Source organism: Dendropsophus ebraccatus, chromosome 9, assembly GCF_027789765.1.
Source record: "Dendropsophus ebraccatus isolate aDenEbr1 chromosome 9, aDenEbr1.pat, whole genome shotgun sequence".
NCBI lineage: Eukaryota > Metazoa > Chordata > Amphibia > Anura > Hylidae > Dendropsophus > Dendropsophus ebraccatus.
Genome location: NC_091462.1, coordinates 109,975,475 through 109,999,646, shown reverse-complemented (window position 1 = coordinate 109,999,646; position 24,172 = coordinate 109,975,475). Strand labels below are relative to the sequence as shown.

Sequence of the window (24,172 nt, the reverse complement as noted above, 5' to 3'; positions counted from 1 at the left end):
ACAGGAAAGGGGGCGGAAGGGAGGGAGAGAAAATGGGAAAGATGGGGAAAGGGAAGGAACAGATGGGGAGGTAGAAAGGGGGGAACTTAAACAAACAGATTAACATCATATCTATATAATAGTATATTAGTGTAATTGTGTAACATTGGAACAATTAGTCGATTCATTGTCTATTCAATCTGCAAGAGCAGAGACAACATCACAACTATTTACCATAATATGTGATCTGATATGTTTATTCAAGGGCAACTCTAGAGACGGAAGGGGAGAGGATAAGGTCTGTAACTAGTATTACCCCACTAAGAATCAGCTACCACTGGTGCGCTATAGATTGTAGGGTGTGCCGCAAGCACTGACTCTTGAAAACCTCTTTAGGTGGCCCTGGGAGACCATATAGCTAAAATTGTACGCCTCGTATTAGTATCCCAATGTAAAATTTCTTCCATTCTATATATTTGACTTGACACTCAACTTCTGTTGCTCTAATGTGGGTAGTTCCGTAGGTAGCCTATGAATTGGGATCAACAATCGAGCTGCTTAGACGAGGAATCCAGAAAGAAGAGCCTGAGAACATCCTCCTCAAATCCCTCTCCCAACGTTACAGAAGAGGTGGGGCAGTGGCTGGCCAAGGGATAATAAGTATTTTTTTTTATAAATATTTGAGATGATCTTTCTTGGGAAAAAATTCCTGCTAAGCAACTCCTCAAACCAAGAGAGCGAAGTAGCCAGGCTGTGACGTTTACAGGTTTCAAGGAGGGACACCCTGAGATACGAGAGCAATGATAAATGAGTTACCGATGTCTAAGGGGCGTCCCTTCTCATCCATTAGTTTAGAAAGGGGTGATTGTTCCTTTTGTAAATTTAGAGGGATGCTTGGATTTCTGATTTCAAGCAAAGGTATTTTTGGGAGAAACATCAGAGACAGCTGGAGGATGCAGGATGAAATTATGGTTGGAAATCAGATGCATACTATTCCTTTAGGTATCTCGACATTTGGAGTTGACTCTTAAACACTCTTAAACATGGACAGTTTTGCTTTCAAAGGGGCGCTTGCTGGGACCGGATGATTTGAAAGAAATTTTTTTTGTGAACAACCCCTTTAAGGACAGAGCACATTGCTATCATAATGGCAAGAAAAGTCAATTAACAAAACAACAAATTTGTTTGAGGATGCTTAAAGGGGTTATCCAGCGCTACAAAAACATGGCCAGTTGCCCCCCTACTGTTGTCTCCAGTTCAGGTGCGGTTTGCAATTAAGCTCCATTTACTTCAATGGAACTAAGTTTCAAAACCCCACCCAAACTGGAGACAACAGTAGGGGGAAAGTGGCCATGTTTTTGTAGCGCTGGATAACCCCTTTAATAGACCAAAATGGAATAAGACTACAATGTAATGTTAGAGGGTTACCAAGTGCAAAAAAATATCTAGTACCTACAATATCTAATACCTACAAATTTTCAGTCAATATATAGTGTTGGCTCTATAGGTATTCCCAAATTAATGTATACAATAATGTAATTAGAAAATGAATCAAAAAATTGCACCATCAACCATCAGTGATAATATGGGCACTTGAATTCACGCATCACAAGAAATACAAACTATAAAATACATAATGAACGATCTTACTCCTCTCTGACTTTGCCCCCCACCAGTTTCAGTAGAGCCCTCTTTACATCTTTATTCCGTACACTGTATATTAGAGGATTTAACATGGGAGTAATGGTTGTATATAGAACGGAAAGGGTCAATTCAAAGACACGGGTATCTTCATATGGCGGCATTACATACACAGAGATCCAGGTGCCATAACACATGGTGAGGACGATGAGGTGGGACGAGCAGGTGGAGAAAGCCTTGCTTCTTCCATCTCTAGATTTAATACGTAAGATCACAATGATGACCTTGATATAGGATATTATACTACACAGGAAAGGGCCGAGACCGAGGATCAGAGCCTCCAGATAGATCATTGACTGAAACCCAGCATTGGGGCAAGAAATTTTATCAAAGGCTTTTAATTCGCAGAAGAATTGTGATACTGTATTAGAATAACACATTGGTATCTTGGATAAGGTGATGATTGTCATGGCGGAATTCACAAACCCCAGAACCCAGAGAACAGTCATGATCACAACACAGTTCTTCTTACTCAATAGACTGTGATAATGTAGGGGGTTACAAATGGCCACATATCGATCATAAGCCATGATGGAGAGCAGTAGGTCCTCCGTGGTAGCCAAATGGTTAAAGAAATACATCTGGGTGAAGCACTTGGCAGAGGACAATGTATAGTTACCGGTCAGGAACATGTCAACCAACTTAGGGACTGTGGTCGATGTATAGCAAATGTCGATAATGGATAAATTACACAGGAATAGATACATGGGGGTGTGTAAGTGCCGGTCATTATATACGACTGTAATAGTAGCTGAATTTGCTATCAGTCCAGTCAGATATATCAAGATAAAGATAACAGATAGACATGGCTTATTTTTTGCTTGTGTAGGAAAGGTCAAAATAAAAAATTCATAGGTGAAATTTGGCATCAGAATTGTCATCTCTCTGGAAGACAAAGACATTGAAGCTTATTATCTAACTATCATTTCTTCTCTATTGTCCTGTCTGAAGCTTAATGACAAGAGATATGATACAATGAGTATAGGATGGCTCTCGGGCGTCCTCTCTATGGCTGAAAGTTTGGGTATCCATGAATACGAACTTGCTGAGACCATAATTTTTTTTCTACAGGAACCCAAAATTTCCTTCTCATCCCGACAATGACATTACCAGCAGTATGCTTGACTTGTCTTGTAGTCTTGAAAGATATTCTAGATAAGAGAATCACTAATCTTGGAGTTGTTGCTTGTTGTCCATAGTCCTGGTTAACAATGGAAATGCCTTGATGTTCCGCTATATTCATGGATCTCTGCAATCAGAATCGGCATCCCAATGGGGTTGGTTATAAGGCTGTTGACTCTAGGGAGGTAAAGTATCTATACAGTGCTATAAGCTGTTCTATCCAAATCTCGAGAGAGGACAACCCAGTTCTTTGAGAACTATAAGTTATGAGTTACTATAACAGGCCTAAAGGGAAAAAAGGAGGATGAACGGCTGCAAGGTAAATGGAGACAATCACAAAAATCATAACCATTATATAGAGGAGTCTGAAGGTACCAACAGAATATGGAAATTGTGAGGAAGCAGCATCATGGTCGCCTGGAGTCCAAACCAGCCTGACAGCGTTTACCAGTAACAGTAATAATACCAGGCTCATGATGATGTTGATACTAGAATTACTATATGGGGCAGATAAAACAAACACAATTAGATTTTTTTTTTTTTTTATAAATTAAAAGTTTATTTTCGTTTCATTTTTTTTCTTTTTAAATAGCAGAACGTTAGCATGGAAAGAATTATAAGCCCAGGTCTCACATCATGTCTACCAGTGCATTATAGATATCTTTATAATAATCTTACCTCTGAGCATTAATCTGTGCATTTTACAGATAGAATGATATGAAAGAAATGATAGGGAGCGCACTCACCCGTTAAAATCTTCTCTTTATTTCTTCAAAAACATAAAAGCCATCAGCTCGGCTTGAGGATGGTAGGATAGCCAAACACCTTGAAGTATGTAACTTCTAGGTGTTTGGCAATCCCACCATCTTCAAGCCGAGCTTATGGCTTTTATGTTTTTGAAGAAATAAAGAGAAGATTTTAACGGGTGAGTGCGCTCCCTATCAATTCTTTCATATATTTCTATAAGATTGTTGGACTTTAAATCTAAGGGAGCAGCACCAAGATACCCATATTTATATACACCTGTAACCTCACATTATTCCATTTGTTATACACACCCGTACTGTGGCTTCAAGTGACTGTTGGATACAGATAGAATGGAAACTGAGATATAGTTATACTGTTCAGTAACAATGTAAAGCTCCCTGAAGAGAGACGTATAGGTAAGTTGGGAATTCATTTACCTAATGAAGTAGAATCTGATGATCTGCTCAATTCATCTCAAGGGAATTCACAATTATCACTGTTCAGATACAAACAGTCCATTACCAGACATGACAATATCTTTGTCTTTTTACTAATTCACAATCTCACTATTACTCATTGATCAACTGTATTTAATTGAGTTTTCTTTTCATTTTTACCTCCTTATTGCAAATACCAGTGTGTTATCTGCATGGGTTAGTTATAGTGTTCAGATGTGTCCAGCCTTACCTTTCCTTTGAATAAGTTTTCATTAGAGCCTTTCACCACAATTTCCCACAATCTCTGTATCTCTTCTCATAGACTTATATTGTGCTTACACTTGGTGAGAGAAGGTCATGACCTCTATTACTTGTATATTATGTGTCACTAATCATAGATAAGATGAGAGTGGACGCATCTGCACATCATTCAGGTAGCATGGACACAGAAGTTGTGCTTACACAATCACAACAAGAGATTGCCTACCAGCCAGGCTACCATTGTTATTGCTAGGATTAGAGGTTACTTCTACTTCTTCTGTTTAACCCCTTAGATGCTATGTTTGCTAGTTTCCACTACATTTAAGTGTTTAGACTGAGGAAAGGGGTCTGCCTCTTTTACCGGTAGCCTGTTAGCACAACTGGAAGTCACTATGGTTTTTCAAGACCGCTGGGGGCCTGGCAAAGGCCCTCAGGACTGCAATGACTATTGTCAGGACAGGGAGGTACGGACAGGTAAAGACAGTGGGCCCTAGGTCACAACCCACCCACTGTCCCTACCTACTTGTCTCAGTCGGCCCTAGGCAGCCGCGGACAACCACAAAGGTGTTCAATACACTGTATATGTGGAACACAAAACAAGAAAGACAGACAAACACAATATAGAATAGTGTGCAAGCCAAGTCAGAACCAAAAGAACAACGCAGTACAAAATCAGCAAACCAATCGGGTAGTCTAAGGTCAGGCGGGAGGTCAGATAACAAGTTGAGCAGTCAGAGGGAATTAGGAAGGGAGTAGCAGGAATAGACACGGGGGAGCTGGGACCAGGAGTTAACCTAATAGCCAGTGCTTGGAGACTGCCTCAGCTTCCTTTTATGCTTACCAAGAGCCTGGTCCGGATCCCCATTGGTCCGGCGCTCTGATCTCACAGGTTGCAGACAGGCAAATCACACAGACCACTCAGGTGTATAAATCAAGTCTAGGAGCTTCTCAGCTTAACTCCTGCATTGCCAGGAAGTTGAGAAGCAATCGGGTGTGGCACATAAAAGCAAACACCAGGCCCAGTTCCCACCAGGCTAGTGCACATTCCTTAGAAGAAAATCACCTGGGCTCAGCGTTGCAGTGCTCAATGATAGCTTTATTCTGTGATCCTTTGAAAGCAACGGAGACAATACATCGGCTCTCACAGTCTCACGCCAACATGTTTCTGGTACGTCACATACCCTTAATCATGGCTAAGGTTAGAGCCATACAGGTGAGTATAAATAGGTGGTCTGACTCCGCCCAGAAGCGTGATGGCGTCAGAACTTTACATATGCACACACCCATAATAAACAAAGTGCAGACTAAAACCAATTTTTACGTTCTTGTTATCAGTTATAAACTGTGTCAAAACAATCCAAGCACATCATGTATAAGAGATATAAATAATTAATTAAATGGTACAACATGAGACAGCTAGTTCTAAGCTTCTAATAATACAGTTGAAGTTCTCTGCGAAGATTTAAACCATATGGTGCAATAGTGTTTAAATGGAAAATCCAATAGGCTTCTTTTCTAGCTAAGGCATGTGTAATATCGCCCCCTCTAGGTGGCAATTGTACACGGTCAATAGCAAAAGCTCTGAAAGAATCCAATTTGCCCTGATGGGTGTGCACAAAATGATGGGAGGCTCCAGATAGGCTGCGTGTAGTGGGATGTCCTATGTCATAAATGTGCTCCACGATACGAGTCTTGAATTTACGTGTAGTACAACCAACATAAGTAAGATTGCAAAGAGTGCACAAAATAATGTACACTACATGTGTACTATTACAGTTCAAAAAGCAGCCTATCTGGAACTCCCTGCCAGAACTACTGGCGAACGACTTTTTAGGCAGTGCTACCGTGCAAGTGCGGCAAGGAACTTGTCCACACCTGTAGAAACCCTTGCAGCTAAGCCACGTGAGGGACCTATGCTGTTTGGTGGTGGAAGGGGAGAGAATGTCCCCCAAGGTAGAGGCTCTACTGGACACTACCCGGCATCCTGGCTGTAGGATGTGATTGAGCATTGGGTCACTCCGCAATATGTGGATGTGTTTAAAGATGATGTCTCTGATCTGTTTGTGCACATTCCTGACAACTTTATTCATCTACTTCAATCTACTGCCAGACAGCTATACGCTGACAGAAAAAAATTGACTTGGTATACTGAGTAAACCAAAAGATATACATAGTAAACGGCATAGAATTTTAAAGGCAAAAATATACGCACAATGAAAAAAAATCTTGGTCTTAAAGGGGTTGTCCAGCATTAGTAACTTTTTTCTATATAGAAAATATACACTTTACTTGTTAACCAGGTCAAGAGACATCTATGGGGAACCAATAATATTAGAAGACTGAGCATTTAGTGTTACCAAGAGGTACTTTAGGGTGCCGGAAGTATCTGGGGGGTCTATACCGCTTTTCCCTCTCATCTTGATGAAATGGACTCCATATAACAAATAGGAACCCATCAATCAAGGTGATATGGAAGAGGCTTGGAGGAGAGTCCAGATGACACTTAAATTTATGACCTGCTGGGGGTTATATGGGATGTCTATGTCTCTGAAACCTGGCTGTCCGTAGGTAAAGCACCATAAACACAAGACCCCAAAATACATAAAGGTAGTAACTTTATTCTTCGCTGACTTTGTTCCCCACCAGTTTCAGTAGAGCCCTCTTTACATCTTTATTCCGTACGCTGTATATTAGAGGGTTTAACATAGGAGTAATGGTTGTGTACAGGACAGAAAGGGTCAGTCCAAAGACTTGTGTTTCTTTTAGTGGTGGCGTGACATACACAACCATGAAGGTGCCATAACACATTGTGAGGACGATGAGGTGGGACGAGCAGGTGGAGAAAGCCTTGCTTCTCCCGTCACTAGATGTGATATGTAGAATGACAATGATGACTTTAATATAAGATATTACACTGCACAGGAAAGGACTAAGACCAAATATTACAACTTCCAAGTAGATCATCGACTGAAACCCAACATTGGGGCAGGAGATTTTATCGAAGGCTTTGAATTCGCAGAAGAATTGTGAGACTGTATTAGAATAACACATTGGTATCTTGGATAAGGCGAAAGTTGTAATGACAGAATTTACAAGCCCTGAAGCCCAGGCAATGGTCATGAACACAACACAGTTCTTCTTATTCAACACACTGTGATAATGTAGTGGGTTACAAATGGCCATATATCGATCATAAGCCATGATGGAGAGCAGTAGGTCCTCCGTGGTAGCCAGGTGGCCGAAGAAATACATCTGGGTGAAGCACTGAGTGAAGGACAATGTATAGTTACTGGTCAGGAACATGTCAACCAACTTAGGGACAGTGGTCGATGTATAGCAAATGTCGATAATGGATAAATTACACAGGAATAGATACATGGGGGTGTGTAAGTGCTGATCACTGTATATCACTATGATGGTCATGGAATTTGCTATCACTCCAGTCAGGTATATCAGGAGGAAGATAATAGATAGAAATGGCTTATTCTTTGCTTGTGTAGGAAAAGTCAATATAAAGAATTCATAGGTGAAATTTGGCATCAGAATTGTCATATCTCTATGGTAGATGAAGATGTTATGAAATATTAGTGTGGCTGAATGGGATCCTGGGTTCTGGATGGAATACAGGGAGTGACAGCCGTAATACTAGGCCCCTCAAAAGTGTCCCTGCTTACTTGCCAACAACTGGGTGACGGTCGCTACTCTGAGTAAGTGAAGAAGACAAGACAGACAAAACAATAAAGAATAGTCAGGCAGATACAGGTCAAAGCAGAGATAGCAGAATAGTAAAAACACAGGGGACAAAAACAAAGCTAAGAAGGACAGAAAAAAAGGGTTAGAATACAATGCAATCCAATGCCAGCTCTAGTTACAAAAGACTATTGCAAGCAATGTCCCAGAGCACAAGTGGACTTCTTATGAGTTGCTAGAGTCCCAGTCCAGGGCGTGATTGGACAAGTCCTCTGACATCCAGACCACACAGGACACAGACTGACAGAGAAGGGAGATAAGTGGAGATGGTAACTGTCCATCACTACTCAGGCTATATCATCTGCAGCGCAGCAAAGACCAGCAGAAGAAACCAGACAGGTGTGGTGGAAGCTGTCAACCACCACACGGCAAGTGCTGGCATTTTATTAAGGGAAGATTCACACGAAATGAGTTCACAGCAGATTTCATGCTGTGTAGCAAATCCATTGTGTTACTCCACTTCTATGGCAGGCCGGTAAGATACCATGCTTACCTACTCCTGTTTTTCCACTGTATTCTCGTCTGCTTTTATTGGGTCCCGGCTCACTGACAGTCCAGTCAGCCAATCACTGTCAGCCAAGGGACAGCGCAGTGATCAGACTTTCAGCGAGCCGGGACCCAAAGAAGTGGACGAGACCACGTCGGAGAAACAGAAGTTGTTAAGCATGTTGTCTTTATTATTTTTACCGGTATAATAGAAGATGGCACTCATGTCATGTTAGTGGTGCTTGTGGTAGGAGCAGTCCCTAGGCAGTAGAATAGATGAATCCCGGCACTCACCAAGTAGAATAATGATGATTTATTTAGTGCAGGTTCATGGAGGACGCATTTCGGCTAGTATAGACTTCATCATCTATAGGCTAATATAGCCTTCATCATCTATTCCAGCCGAAACGCGTCCTTCATGTAGCTGCTTGAACTGCACTAAATAAATAAGCATTATTCTACTTGGTGAGTGCCGGGATTCATATCTATTCCTCTTCATTATTTTTACTTGCCCGACATAGAAGTAATTTAAGAAAGTTGTCACTACATTCTCGCAGCGGAATTGAAATCCACCCCACCAACATTATAGTAGCGGGCCCTGTCTAGGTAAAGTGTCAGTTTGCCCGTTTACATGTTCATAGGAGTAGTTTAAAGGGAGGAGGACAAACCTCGCCATTGTTTTATTGTTTTTTTCTTAATTGCAAGAAGCCCCAGATACCCCTGAAGTTACCACCTAACCTGTGTGAGAACAAAACTTTTCAAAGGGGCCTTGGAAAGATGAGCACTGAAATCTGATTGGATGCTACAGACAACTGCTCATGGGGTCTTATAATCTCCCACTGGTGTAGCTGTTAGCTATTTAGGAAGCTAATATAAAATAAACTTAAAGGGGTTATCCAGCACTAAAAAAACATGGCCACCTATCCCCCTCTCTTGTCTCCAGATTGGGTGGGGTTTAAAACTCAGTTCCAGTAAAGTAAATAGAGCTTAATAGACAAGAGAGGGGGAAAAGTGGCCATGTTTTTGTAGCGCTGGATAACCCCTTTAAAATATTATCTCCCATAGCAACCAATCAGAGCTGAGCTTTCATTTTACTAGAATAGAGGAATAAAAGCTGAGCTGTGATTGGTTGGTATGGCCAAGTAAATACCTAACAGCTAAACTGGTAGGAGATGTAGTCATAAGACATGGTGAGCAGTTTCCCCAAGATTGGGAACTTCACATAAACCTTCCCAAACACCCAGTGTACTCAAATTCGTGATTGAAAGGTGGTATAGATGGCTATAGAGGACAAAACAGAATAATGGCTGATAACAGGGAACAATAGTGAGTGCTGCATACATCCGGCAATGTTAGGAACTTTACAAAAACGTTCCTGGATATCTAGTGGTTCTAAGTGCCAAATCTGGGGCCAAATAATTCAGGCGTTTGGGTTTCTATAAAGAACAGACTGTGATAATTGCTGACAACAGAGAACAATGGCGAGTAGGTGTTCTATATATCCAGCAAGGACTTATATACACATATACTAAATACAGAAGCTCCCGTATTATTTCTAGCAGCCCATGGCAGATACAGGATCACAGTTTTCATCCATTTGTTTAATATGTTTTTGCAAAAAAAGGATGAAACACAGATGGAAAAACAAATGCATTTGTGTGCACCGGTTTTTTCCATTGACTTCCATTTAAAAAGCACGAATCAAAACGCATCCCTTTTTTTAACGTACATAAAATGAAGGCGACCTTATTTTTCGGTACATTAAAAAAAACAGATGCGTTTTGATTCTTTTTCTATAATGAAAGTCAATGCGAAAAGTGGATCAAACGGATCCACAAATGCATCCGTTTTCCATCTGATTTTCATTGTTTTTTTTTTTTTTGCAAAAACAAATGAAAAAACAGGAGAAAAAAAGTAGTGTGAACTCAGCGTAACTGTGATCTGCCTGTCTTACCGTCACGTCCATGCATCCTGTACAGTAAATGCTCAGTGGAGAGAATGAGATATATTTCTACTGTGCACCCACAAGGTGATGGCTCCTGCAGGGACGGCTATCAAGGTGTTGGGATTAATTAACTTAATCATAATAACCTAATGAAATAAATTGATGATTTTAGGGACTTCACTGTGTGTATTGTAAATTCTTATAGTTCACATAGAAATAACCAGACGTTACCTTTATTTTTTTATTAGAGAAAACACGATAACTTATTCCTTACAGGACATTGGTAGAAAAGTGATGAATACATAGAATACAATGAATACACAGAATACAATGAATATCAAGGTAAAAAAGGGGCGGCACTCACCACCACTCACCATATCGTGCTCGGTTTATTTCCGTATGTCCATAATTACATACAATTCAGCAGGTAAGACGCCAATCAGCCATAATGATGTCAGGTGACAGCTGTTTCGCGCCTTACAGCGCTTCTCCAGGTCTGAAGAAACGCAGTAAGGTGCAAAACAGCTGTCATCTGACATCATCATGGCCGGTTGGCATTTTACCTGCTGAATTGTATGTAATTATGGACATACGGAAATAAACCGAGCATGATATTCTGCACAGATTGATGGTGAGTGCCGCCCCTTCTTTACGTTGATATTACTTTGGACATTTATATTTTCTGACTGAGCACCCCATCTAGCAGATTTACCCTTACGCACCACTGCACCCAGCAATCCCCCCGTAATAGTGGTATTAGAGGACTCACCAGCTGTGCCGGTCTGTGTCTTTGTTCTTTCACAGAATACAATGAATACATAGAATATAATGAATACATAGAATACAACAGGTGACATTATTTGCCTATTATTTACAGAACCTGAAACACGAGAATTCCATCTGCAAACTACTAAACACTGTGATCTCATCTTTGTTCTTATGATCCATAAAAGTCTCAATGAGAAGACCCCAACAATTACTTATAGGTGATCTGTATTTAGGATTTTAATAAGTACAGAACTCCTTTGCCCCTTAAGGGTATTCTGGGCAAGGGTGTTTTTTTTTATTATATGGCTGGACATGAGCTGTTTTACCATAATAAAGTAAATTTACCCGTCGTTCCAACGTAGCCACAATCCTGGCGCTCGGTCCCTTGTTTGGCCCCTTCCAGCCAATCGGTAGCTGCAGCAGAGTCGCTGATTGTATGGGTGGGCCTCCAACATCATGGCCCCAACACCCAGAAGCCCCCCAACAAGGGACGGAGTGGCAGGATTGTGGTGGCAGCGGTGAAGCCCTGGAGGTAAATTTACTTCATTATAGTAACCCAGCCCATGCCCAGCCATATAGTAAAAATCACCCTTTGTCTTGAATACCCCTTTAGTTCACATTATGTATGACACCGGCCGTTCTGTGACACTGCAATCTTCAACAACGGCCGTTATTAATTGAATAAATACGTCATGTGAACATAGCCTTATAGTGTCACTGTGGTTTCAAACTACGTGTGTGGAAAATAGCTTTTGTATTAGTGGATGTGGGACGAACATCAAAGAGTCTCTAATCCCAACTAGAGACCGTATGACATCCAGGAATGAGGTTATCCAACAGCATCCAGTAGGGAAGATAAATTGAAGTTTATTCAAACACCACTGCGTACGATACTTGAGTAAACTTCACCTTGTCTTCACTACTGGATGTGGTTGGATAACTTCATTTCTGGATGTCACAGAGACATGTCAAAAGTTTTGATCAGACTGGGGTGTTCAGACCCCAACCGATCGGGAGACGACCAATCTTAACGCATTCCTCTCCCGGCTCTGTGTCCTGTAATAAGATGGACTCGTAATGAAAGTCTGAGGCCATCTTTTCCCTCGACACTGAGGGGGAGCGCAGTCTTCTCCCCGCTCATTCTCACGATCAGTCATGGTCTGAACATTCAGGCGTGGACCAATCAAAACTTTTGACATTCCTCTCAGACGCATTTTTGAAATGGCAGTGACACTTTAAGTGTCCTGAGAACTTAATGACATAAACCCTACGAAACTTCTTATCCTGTAATTTGGCATAGGATAAGGAGCAGATTTCAAAATTCCATCCAAGCTCCCTATAGGCACTTGACTGAACCTAATGAAGCCTTGTAAGAGCAAATCTCTTTTATATAAAATCTTGCGCCCTATGTTTTGTCGCTGATAATGTGGGCCCAAGTAATAAAAAAGTACCCTTAATATTTCACTCTTCCAAATTCATCTTTGGGGCACAGTTGCCGATCATCTGTGCTGTATATTCCTTCACTGTCTATTCACACTGGAGAATTTTTCCCAGTGTCTATGACAAAAAGTTGTCCATGATTTTTTGGCCATTGGAGGGACTTGGCAAGGTCATTGATATTGTAGTTATGATTTTATTTTTTTTATAGTAAATACATAGTAAATTGTGACCTGTACACTCATATCTTTTATCATCTATTATGGTTTTCCAAGGTTTCTGGAAAAATGTTGGCTGTTGGTGATTTTTGGATAAGTTGTCTAGAAAAAAAATAATCAGCATAACAGTGCTCAGCCAATCGCGGCTGAGCAGCTGATGACGCGCTGGAGGGGGGCCGTCATGAGGGAGGGCTGGAGCAGTCGAGCCTGCCTCATGAAGATCACATAATCATCCCAAGATGGCGGCCGGGGTCGACAGTGATTCCGTAAGTATACTGCATCACACTCCCGGGTCCGTGGCCGGGGGGGGGGGGGGAGGGGAACATGGGGAAGGGGGCAATTCACGTAAATAACACACATTACAATGTTGTATAACTTTGTAATGTGTGTTATTTAGTGACAAAATGTTTTAGACCGCACTACCCCTTTAATCCTCCTTGGGGTTTTAGAGTTTAGTTACTCTCCATTTTTTAGTGTCAGAGGTATTCGCTGGGTATACTTTAGCCACTTATCAGCGAATGAGCGAGATGAGCAAATTAACATTACAATGGAAGCGGCACTTGGCTTATATGCTGGCTGCCTTTGATGTCCGTGGTGCTCCATCTTGGGTGCCTGGAAAAGCTGGATCCAGTCCTTGAAAACTGAGATAAGTTTCCCAGGACTGGATCCAGCTTTTCCTGCCACCCTGTGTGGAGCAATAGGGAGCGGCACAGAGATCAAAGGCAGCCGGCGTATAAGCCGAGAGCCTAGCAAACACTTGTAATCACTTGTAATGTAAATTCACTCATCTCTACCATTTATGCTGGAGTACAAGAATATGAGCACGGGGTCAACCCACTCTTATTTGGCCTTCATCAGTCTCCAAAGGGCATTCTTGACTTCTTTATTGCGAAGAGTGTAGATGAGAGGGTTTAACATGGGGGTCACAGTGGTATATAGCACTGAACAGCTTTGTTCTAAGATATCGGAGTACTTTGAGTTTGGAGCCAATATGACAGATGAAGCTGTTGTATAGTAGAGGAGGAGCACCGTGAGATGAGAAGAACAGGTGGAGAAGACCTTCCTCCTTCCCTCGTGTGACTTGATATGCAAGATGATCGTGATAATTTTTATGTATGAGACAAAACTGAACAAGAACGGAAAGAAGACAAAAACTAAAATTTCAAAATACACGAGATTGAAGAACTTTTCTAAGCCACCACAGGAGATCTTAAACAGAGCCTTGAAGTCGCAGAAGAGATGGTGGATCTTATTGGTGCTGCAGAAGGTCAACTTGGAGGCCTGGACTGTGATCAATAGAGAGTTCATACAGGCAGAAGACCAGATGCCGACAATCAGCCCAAAACATGATTTCTTACTCAAAATTTGACTATAATATAAAGGTCTACAGATGGCGACATATCGGTCATAAGCCATTACAAACAACAAGGTATCCTCTGAGGTGCCAAACAAGACGTAAAAAAAAAACTGAGTAAAACATTGTATAAATGATACTGTTTTAATACCAGTCAATAACGTGTACAGGACTTTAGGAATTATTACTGTCGAGAAACAAATATCAATAATGGATAAATTACAAAGAAACAGATACATGGGGGTGTGGAGCCGACGATCACTATAGATGACCGTGATTATAATCATATTTATTAATAGTCCCAACAAATATATAGTCAAGAGTGCGGTAAAAATGTACGGAGTGTCCTTTGGGTTGGAAAAAAAAGGAACAATCTGGAAATTTGCTGCAGAACTCTGGTTTGCCATGATGTTGTCAGACTTCCTTCAAGACAGTGGAAACACAATGGAAGAAGGTAAAAAGAAAAACTAAACTAAATAAATACATTAATAAATTTTTATTTTGATTACCCTATACGGATGATATATTCTTCAGGTTGGAATTTGTACCTTCCATAATTAGAGATGACTGCGTTATAATTTTCAGAAGATTCTTTTTTATACACAGGCATAGCATATGGGCTTTCTACTAATCTAATCCAATCTGCTCCCGCTCAAGAAATAGGGGCCTGATTTTTGGTTATCCCTTTGCACCCTTTCTATGAATTATTATCCACTTTCTCACCCCTGCCCTTCAAAAACAATGTCATTTTAGAAGGGGAGTCCTAAAAAGGTTTTACGCCCAGTTGCCCTGTGGCAGTAACCAGAGTTAGCTTCTGCCCTGGCTTGAGCCAAGGTAAGTATAATAATTTGTTTAGCTTGTATGCTTACCAACATGTTATTTTCTTCTTTTTTATGTTTATAGGGGACTTGTCACATTAGTCAGGGATAAGTGCAGCCCTGCTCTCAGCCACTCTACATGTCCTACCTAGTTAGACTATCCACCCTTAGTGGGGCCTCAAACTTGGTGAAGGTCCCTTTACGAGAAAAAAAGATCAGGCAGTCCGGTAAACACCAAATGAACAAGTATAGGCAAAAACACCAAGACAGGAGAAATACCAGATAACATATGTAAGGGTGTAAAACCAGACACCCCAGACTCCCAGGCTGAAAGAAAATATCGCCATCTCATGCCTATTCCCCTGGAAACCTGGAAAGGCATTTCTAGGTCTCGGGAAATGGTCAGTAGCGGTGCCCAAATGGCCAAAGAGTTTATGACAGGGCCATTCCGGATTTCAAGGACTATGTTGGTGACTAGCATTTTTATTTTAACAAAATCACCTTGTACCATTTTGCAGCCTGATCGAATTAATCCTAAGGATATTAACCCCCTCACCCCTCCTCCATCCCCCGAGATTTGGCATATATGTCATAATGTCAGGAAGGGAGTAGGGAGCTGGATCAGGAGTGGCCCACACTGTAGACGTTGGCTAGTGACTTCAGCCAAGACAATTCAAAGGAAATTTTGATCCTGGGTACTTAACTTTTTAGATCCCTTTGTTTGGCAGTGCATTGCACAAGTGATCAGACATGTCCCCTAGATTGTGCATTGCACAAGATATCACACCAGGTACATGTCCCCTAGGAGGACTAAAATTATAATGCAAACTTAAAAACCTACAAGAATTAAAAACAATTAAAATAATCATCTACCCTTTCACATTTATCATCAAAAAATTATAAACAGAATTAATATTGGTAAATTATTGACTAATAAAACTCACCCATCAAAGACGTGTATAAAAACATGATCAATAAAAACTACAGCTCCGCCTAGAAAAAATGAACCCTCATTCAACCTGATAAAAATAAAAAGAAGTTACAGAATAGGGAGATGCATAGCAATCTAAACATGGTTGCTAATGTGATAAGTCATAAAACAACAAAAACTATGTAATATTTCTAATATAAGATTAAAGCCAGCTCTCACCTCACTAGTAGACTTCAAACTTCAGTTTATATCAATGATACATATAGCAGGGAGGGGGAACATAGCCAGGTGGTGGCGCAAACCTGTTTCGCGCATCATTGCGCCTCTTCTGGCCATCTGAAATGGCTGTCCCAGGTCCGCTCCTGCACTTATGTTCTCCCCCTGCTGTATGTATCATGGTAATAAACTGAAGCTTAAAGTCTATTATGACTGTGAGTGCTGGCTTTGCTTCTCTTATACTGGATATTTTTTTACTGCCACTACCCGACCACGACCCTTAGTATCCACTCAGCCTTCATAGCGGACTCTTTGCAGACCTTGCCCAGATGCGCTTACGTTGTTAGGTCAGTGCTGGCGTTCTATGTCTCTGGCATTTTAATATATTACTATTGCTGTAATTGTATTGACCCCGCATGATAAAGTTAACCTCTTAGCCTTTTCATAACTGTTATTAAAGGGGTATTCCGGACAGGAGAAGTTTTTTGGCTATGGCCGGCAGGGGGTGGATGAAGCACCGACGTCCACTTACCTCCATGGTTCCAGCGCTGGGTCCTGCTTCGTGCTCCTCTGGTCCTCGGCTGCTTCCTTGCCTGTGACGCGGCTTGAGACGTGATGTTTCAAGCCTGCCCAGCCATTCATTGTCAGAAAGCAGGAAGCGGCCAGGGACCGGAGACCGGAGCCCAGCACTGAAATCGGGGAGGTAAGTGGATGTTGGTGCCCTTTTCCAGGCACCCTCCCACCCAGAGTACCCCTTTAAGGTCCATTATTCTAGGCTGCCGCTTTTTAATGGAGAGCCTAAAATAAGGTTCCGTGCTGCCCCTGTGCGGAGATCATAGGAGTGCGGCTGTCAAAATGACAGCCAGGTCCCCACTACATCTACCAAGAACAGTAGATACAGCTCCTGGTGGATTAACCCTTTACATGCGACATCAAAAAAGTAAAAAAAAAAGGTACAAAAATTAATGTAATGTACATAAATTCCCCCCATCCTCCCCAAAAATAAACAATACTTTTCCCTTTACATTTCCTTTTTCTAAATAAAACATAAAAATCCATACCGAACTGAACAATAACATTATTTTATTTTTATTCTGCACATTGAATACTGTATTTTGTTAATCTGCCTCCCAAAATACCGTAATAAAAAATGGTACTGATAAAAAAAAAATGCAACTTGTCCCGTGAATAATAAGCCCTCATCTGGCCATGTCAATGGGAGAATAGAAAGGTTACACAGATTGGGAGGAGACCGAAGAAAAGTGAAAAGAACAAAAAAAAAATTACCTGGGTATTAAGGGGAAAGGGTTAACTTCACCAAAAAACTGAAAAAACTCAAAATGGAAGATTTTGCTTTTATTTCTATCTTACAAATCTTATATGATATAATATAACCCTTCTATGTCTATAGAGTTTTTTTTTTGTACATTTGTGCTTTCTTTTTTGAAGCTGAATAAGCCCGGTCAGATTCTGGTGATTCTCGTATTACAGTTCCCAGAGAACGCTGCTATTGTGTTCCCATCTGTATCTGAGCTATACACCCGTATCCCTTACAACCTATATGATTGCTCGGAGCTTTCCAACATTTCCGTAACATATTTTGGCTGTTTGTGATTTTGGATAAATGGTGCAGAAATACACAGTAAAACACTATGAAATAGCACTGAAAACCTGAATGGAGGCCAAAATGACTCTCTTCCGGTCTGTGTGTGGTAATAGCCGTGTATGGAGAGATTTACAGTATATTCTATCTAGCATAGTACATGCCTTCCGTTCTGTATACTGTACATCCATCTAGCACAGGGATATGAGCCTAGACAGACAGATGTGGGGCCTTTGTCTATGGGTATATGCACTTATAAGCTGAATATGAGAAAAAAACATGAAGTCCATAGAAATCCAATGATATAGCTGTAGGTATAGCTGAAGATCCGCAACTAAATATATTCCAAATTATGGGGGTTTAGTGCATGAATGAAACGTCACAGTAAAAACGTAAGGGAATAAATTGTACACACACCCACATACACCCACACACTGAATGCATACAGTATATACACAGACAGTAGGCAAAATGCCCATACTCACCAGGTCCTGAGGTCCTTCCCTCCTCCTCTGTGCGGCCCTTATCTTCTATCTATCTATCTATCTATCTATCTATCTATCTATCTATCTATCTATCTCCTATCTATCTATCTATCTATCTATCTATCTATCTATCTATCTATCTCCTATCTATCTATCTATCTATCTCCTATCTATCTATCTATCTCCTATCTATCTATCTATCTATCTATCTATCTATCTATCTATTTCCTATCTATCTATCTATCTATCTATCTATCTATCTATCTATCTATCTATCTATTATCTATCTCCTATCTATCTATATATCTCCTATCTATCTATCTATTATCTATCTCCTATCTATCTATATATCTCCTATCTATCTCCTATCTATCTATTATCTATCTCCTATCTATCTATCTATCTATCTATCTATCTCCTATCTATCTATCTATCTATCTATCTATCTATCTATCTATCTCCTATCTATCTATCTATCTATCTATCTCCTATCTATCTATTATCTATCTCCTATCTATCTATCTATCTATCTATCTATCTATCTATCTATCTATCTATCTATCTATCTATCTCCTATCTATCTATCTATCTATCTCCTATCTATCTATCTATCTATCTCCTATCTATCTATCTATCTATCTATCTCCTATCTATCTATCTATCTATCTATCTATCTATCTATCTATCTATCTATCTCCTATCTATCTATCTATCTATCTATCTCCTATCTATCTCCTATCTATCTATCTATCTATCTATCTATCTATCTATCTATCTCCTATCTATCTATCTATCTATCTATCTATCTATCTATCTATCTATCTATTATCTATCTCCTATCTATCTATATATCTCCTATCTATCTCCTATCTATCTATCTCCTATCTATCTATCTCCTATCTATCTATCTATCTATCTATCTATCTATCTATCTCCTATCTATCTATCTATCTATCTATCTATCTATCTATCTATCTATGTAACAGAAAATCTAAGCAGCACTGCTCAAAAATGTTCAGGTGCCAGCGGTCCTGGATCCTGACCACAGATCGTTCCCAAATAGCAAATAGATAATCCACGGCACTCACGGGGTTAAACGGTGAAAAAAGTAAGTGAATTATTGCAGCATTCCAAAACAAGACACGACGTTTCGGTAACCTCACTTGAGGATGGTAACGTGAGGTTACCGAAACGTTGTGTCTTGTTTTGGAATGCTGCAATAATTCACTTACTTTTTTCACCGTTTAACCCCGTGAGTGCCGTGGATTATCTATTTGCTATCTATCTATCTATCTATCTATCTATCTATCTATCTATCTATCTATCTCCTATCTATATCCAGGGCTCCTCTCTCCTAATCTAAGCAGCAGAAGTATATAATATATACTGCGGCTTCCCCGTCCATGCCCCCCGTCCCCCATCCCGCCCCATGTGCTGAGCAGTATTATATTACTCACTGTTATAGAGGCAGATCAGTCGGCTGGGCTCTGCGCCAGCACCCAATACTGCAGATGGTCTGGCGTACAATGACTGGCACTATAGGCAGGATGAATACTGCCGGGGTGACTAGGACTGGATCAGGTTAAATAACTATGGGCGTTGGGTAGAGATTGGCTTCCATCCCCCTGGGGACTTCATTATAAGAGTTTAGACTCACTGAATCTTTTTAACAAGGTGATGGAATATAGGAGATGTGATCGCCTCCCGTTACATTGTCCATTGAGGATATACATCTGGCCAGTTTCCATTCTTGTGTCTGAGAGATATCTGTGACCCTGTTGGGTAATAGAGATCTTTGCATGTGTATATGATGGGGGTTTTCCTGGTGCATGGACAACGCTGACACTAAACATTGTGGATTCCGTTGCACACCAGACTAGTGATGACATCCTGGGGTTCGTAGCTTTATATGTTCACACTACGTATATTTCAGTCAGTATTTTGGTCCTCACATTGCAACCAAAACCAGGAGTGGATTAAAAACACAGAAAGGCTCTGTTCACACAATGGTGAAATTGAGTGGATGGCGCCATATAATGGCAAATATTTGCTGTTATTTTAAAACAACGGCTGTTATATTGAAATAATGGCCGTTATTTACTGTTATATGGCGGCCATCCACTCAATTTCAACAGTGTGTGAACAGATCCTTTCTGTGTTTTTAATCCACTCCTGGTTATGGTTGCAATATGAGGACCACAATACTGACTGAAATATACGTAGTGTGAACCCAGCCCTAAAAAATAGAATAAAAAATGATCACGTATAGGCAAAAGTAGTACTAATAAAAACTATAAAACATGAGCTCCCCCAAAAATCTTCATTAATGGGGAAATAAAAAAATGACTGGGGTCAGAATAGAGCAAATTAAGCATTTTTTAAATTATTTTTTTCAAAATGGTAATATAAAATAAAAAACACAGATCAGTTGGGTATCCGTACAGATCAGTTGAGTATCATTGTTATTGCACTGAACCAAACTGTCGTTTGATTTTTTTTTTAAAGAAATGAATAGTATAGGAAACTTTGTAATTGGGTTTATTAGCTGAAAAATGCATTTTTATCATGAAAAAGCAGCTTGAAGCTCTCCCCCCTGTCTTCATGGTTGTCTGTGGAGAGGGGAGGGGTGGAGGGAGATGAGGCACCAAAACAGGACAACAAATTTACAGCTACATCACCGGGCTATCTCCTCTGAAGTCAGCACTGACCTCTCTGACCTCTGAATACCAGCTTTCACACAGCTCCTGCTGTGTAATGCTTTGTTCTCTCCTCTCTGCTGCCCACTAATCTTCCTCATCCCTCACTTGAAAGATGGAAGTTATGGCTCCTCAAAAACAAGCATGAAACAAATTAAGATGCAAAATAAGAATTAGCTGCGACATGAATGGATTAAGAATATGTTTTTATTAATTAATTTATTTTACTATTTAAACATAACTGTATGACTATAATTTATGGTCCGTTTAGTTGGAGCGGTAAACATTCAAATCTTCGTGATAACGATAATTTAAATGATTATCTGCTTGTGTAAACACACAGTGCAAACTTAGATGGACAACTGTATACAACCGACGGACAACTCACTATTGTAAGGGCCCTATTCCACGAGACGATTATTGTTCGCATAATTGTTAACGCTAAACGATTTCAAACGATTGTTCACCCATTTACATGGAACGATAATCGTTACTTTTGATCGTTCTTGCGGTCGTCTTGTCATCGCTATTGCGTTTGTGGCTACTGCGAACGACTGAACGGTGTCTTATTCAATGCGAACGATTTGGGAACGAGCAACGATAAAAATAGGTCCAGGTCTTATTAAGCGATCAACGATTTCTCGTTCGTCGTTTAATCGTTAACTGCTATTCAACCGAACAATTATCGTTTAGAGCCGAACGATGTAACGATAATCGTCCCGTGGAATAGGGCCCTAAGTTTACTTGACGTACTTCATAACCGAGTTTTTGAACATACGTATGTAATGCCCCTTTTGCTAAAGCCATGGTAGCACAGTAAGGTTACAATAAGAATATTGGGAGTGTATAGTTAGGGTTTGCCCTTTCCTTTTTAAAATACAAACAAAAAGGGGGTAAAAATGTAGGGGGTGGTCCGCATGGTGTTGAAAGTGCCTGAATTTGGTGGTCTCTGCTCCCAGTAGGCCAGATCCTCTAGTCAGAAAAGCTGATCCATCTTTCCGATCCAGTTTTGCAATGAGGGGGTTTAGGTGAGTCCAGCTTCAGGCTATGTTCACACGGCGTATTAGACCAGCCATTCCGTGACCCCAGCCGGGTCACGGAACGGCCAGTCTGTGCCCGGATCATCGTGACCGGTACTTAAGTACCGGGCAGATGATCCGTCCGGCTGCGGAGCTCTGATGCGGGCTCATCAGCGCACGCCCGCATCAGAGCTTCCCATAGCCCACAATGACTGTGTGCACTGACAGGTCTTTCTGGGGCCGGAATTCACTAAATTCCGGCGGCAGAAAACTGATCAGTTTTGTTCCGGCGCCGCATGGGCTCCCGGCCGGAGCGTGTACGATGTGTGTACGCTCCGGCCGGGATCCCATTTAACATAAAGCTATATCACACACCAGCGGCGAGAACTACGGCCGTAGTTTTACGTAGTGTGAACATAGCCTCAAGGAGGCTGCAATAAGGAGCTCTCTGCAGCCAAGAGAGTTCTTTTGAGCAGCTGAGTAGTTTGCGATAGAGGAGAGTAGATGTGGGGGCAGATTTCTGGGGTACAGGAGAGTCTCTGTTTTGTGAGATTGTTGGAGATAATCTGTTCCAAAACTTTATTATACCGTAACAATGCCACCACCTACGTACGTAAGAGCCTGAGCTGGCAATGCATCTCCAACAGAAGTCTCGTTGGCTTTGTTCAATTTTGTGGAACTCAGAAGTGGTCAGATACCAGCTAGATGAGGCTTTGTAACCATCTTCTTGTATTCTAATACATCTAATAGTTTAGGCACCACCAAAAGAGATTTAACCATTTGTTCATTGAAGGTGGTGTCTCAATGTATCTCCTGTGATAGTATGAAGGCGAGGGTGGTGTTGTCGTCTAATGTTGACTCATCTAGAAGGCTTTTGTAGAAGGATTAGATGAACCCTTTAGTGGATTTGTTCTGCAGAACCAGCTGCTTGGGTAAAAAGGGTTTTTATTTTACAAATATTTTCTGGAACTTCTGCCAGCACCTGAATAAATTAGACAGGCCATACATACAATATAGGTAACAACTACATCTTGCCTTTGCCCACACATAACGCTTGGACAAAAGTGGACAAATCCCTTGAAGAAAAACTTAGCATGCCCCTATGACATTATTCTTCTCCTGTTCTGATTCCGACCATCTTCAGTAGAGCCCTCTTTACATCTTTATTTCGTATGGTGTAAATCAGAGGATTTAACACTGGGGTTACGGTGGTAAATAGAATGGAAAGGGTCAGTTCGTAGAGCCTGTTGTTTTTATATGGTGGTATTACATAGACAGACATCCAGGTGCCATAATACATGGTTAGGACGATGAGGTGGGACGAGCAGGTGGAGAAAGCCTTGCTTCTCCCATCACTAGACTTAATATATAAGATCACAGTGATCAACCGGATGTAGGATATTATACTACATAGAAAAGGGGCGACACCAAATATTATAGCTTCCATATAGGAAAAGAGCTGGAAACCAGTGTTAGGGCAGGAAATTTTAGCAAAAGCCTTAAATTCACAGAGGAACTGAGGGACGGTGTTAGAATAACACAATGGGATGTTAGACGTGGTCAATGTCGCAACAGTAGAATTGATGCATCCAGTTACCCAAGCGACGACCATCAACAGGATACAATTCTTCCTATTTAATATATGATTATAGTGTAGAGGGTGACAAATGGCGGCATACCGATCATAAGCCATGATGAACAACAAGAGGTCCTCCGTAGTGGCCACGTGTAGGAAGAAGTACATCTGGGTGAAGCACTCGGCAAAGGACAATGTATAGTCACCACTGAGTAACATGTGGACCAACTTAGGGACTGTGGTGGTTGTATAGCAAATGTCGACAATGGATAAATTACCCAGGAATAGATACATGGGGGTGTGTAAGTGGCGGTCTGTGTATATCGCTGTGATGGTGGCGGAGTTGGCTATCAGTCCGATTAGGTACATCACAACAAAAAAAATAGATACAAATGACATATCCTCTGAATTCGTAGAAAATGTCAAAGTGAAAAAATTATAGGTGTAATTCTCCATGACAATCGGCGGGAAAATTTAAAACAAATTTTTGTTAATTTTTTAAAGTCGACTTATTTTTTTACTTGCTCGTACCTGAAGTCATTTTCTGTTGCTTTTATATTGGTTAGATATATAAGTTAGATGTTATATTGATAGTTTTTTTTTAAGAAGAGAAGTGGATAATT

At 40.8% G+C, this 24,172-nt stretch overlaps 3 protein-coding genes across 3 annotated transcripts; all 3 read right to left on the bottom strand.

Annotated features, from left to right (window-relative positions):
* Positions 1-1,625: 1,625 nt before the first annotated feature.
* LOC138801852 (olfactory receptor 1M1-like) lies at positions 1,626-2,312 on the bottom strand. The gene has a single exon (XM_069984953.1). It carries the CDS (start codon positions 2,310-2,312, stop codon positions 1,626-1,628), a length of 687 nt encoding a protein of 228 aa, XP_069841054.1.
* Positions 2,313-6,863: 4,551 nt separating this feature from the next.
* On the bottom strand, positions 6,864-7,550 carry LOC138801851 (olfactory receptor 11H6-like). Its single transcript, XM_069984952.1, has one exon. It carries the CDS (start codon positions 7,548-7,550, stop codon positions 6,864-6,866), a length of 687 nt encoding a protein of 228 aa, XP_069841053.1.
* Positions 7,551-13,691: 6,141 nt separating this feature from the next.
* LOC138801850 (olfactory receptor 1L4-like) lies at positions 13,692-16,812 on the bottom strand. Its single transcript, XM_069984950.1, has 3 exons — positions 16,703-16,812; positions 15,968-16,042; positions 13,692-14,628 (listed from the first exon to the last, which is right to left on the bottom strand). The coding sequence occupies exons 1-3, from the start codon at positions 16,810-16,812 to the stop codon at positions 13,692-13,694; spliced, it is 1,122 nt and encodes a 373-aa protein (XP_069841051.1).
* Between the last annotated feature and the right edge of the window lie 7,360 nt (positions 16,813-24,172).

What these genes read in the sequence shown, in the direction of transcription:
- LOC138801851 (XM_069984952.1), bottom strand. Translation starts at nt 7,550, where the DNA reads ATGTTCCTGACCAGTAACTATACATTGTCCTTCACTCAGTGCTTCACC.
- LOC138801852 (XM_069984953.1), bottom strand. Translation starts at nt 2,312, where the DNA reads ATGTTCCTGACCGGTAACTATACATTGTCCTCTGCCAAGTGCTTCACC.
- LOC138801850 (XM_069984950.1), bottom strand. Translation starts at nt 16,812, where the DNA reads ATGAATGGCTGGGCAGGCTTGAAACATCACGTCTCAAGCCGCGTCACA. An exon ending in CCAGCGCTGGAACCATGGAG is followed by an intron (nt 16,043 to 16,702) that starts GTAAGTGGACGT and finishes TATTTTTATCAG; the next exon opens with GTTGAATGAGGGTTCATTTT. An exon ending in TTTATACACGTCTTTGATGG is followed by an intron (nt 14,629 to 15,967) that starts GTGAGTTTTATT and finishes ACTGTCTTGAAG; the next exon opens with GAAGTCTGACAACATCATGG.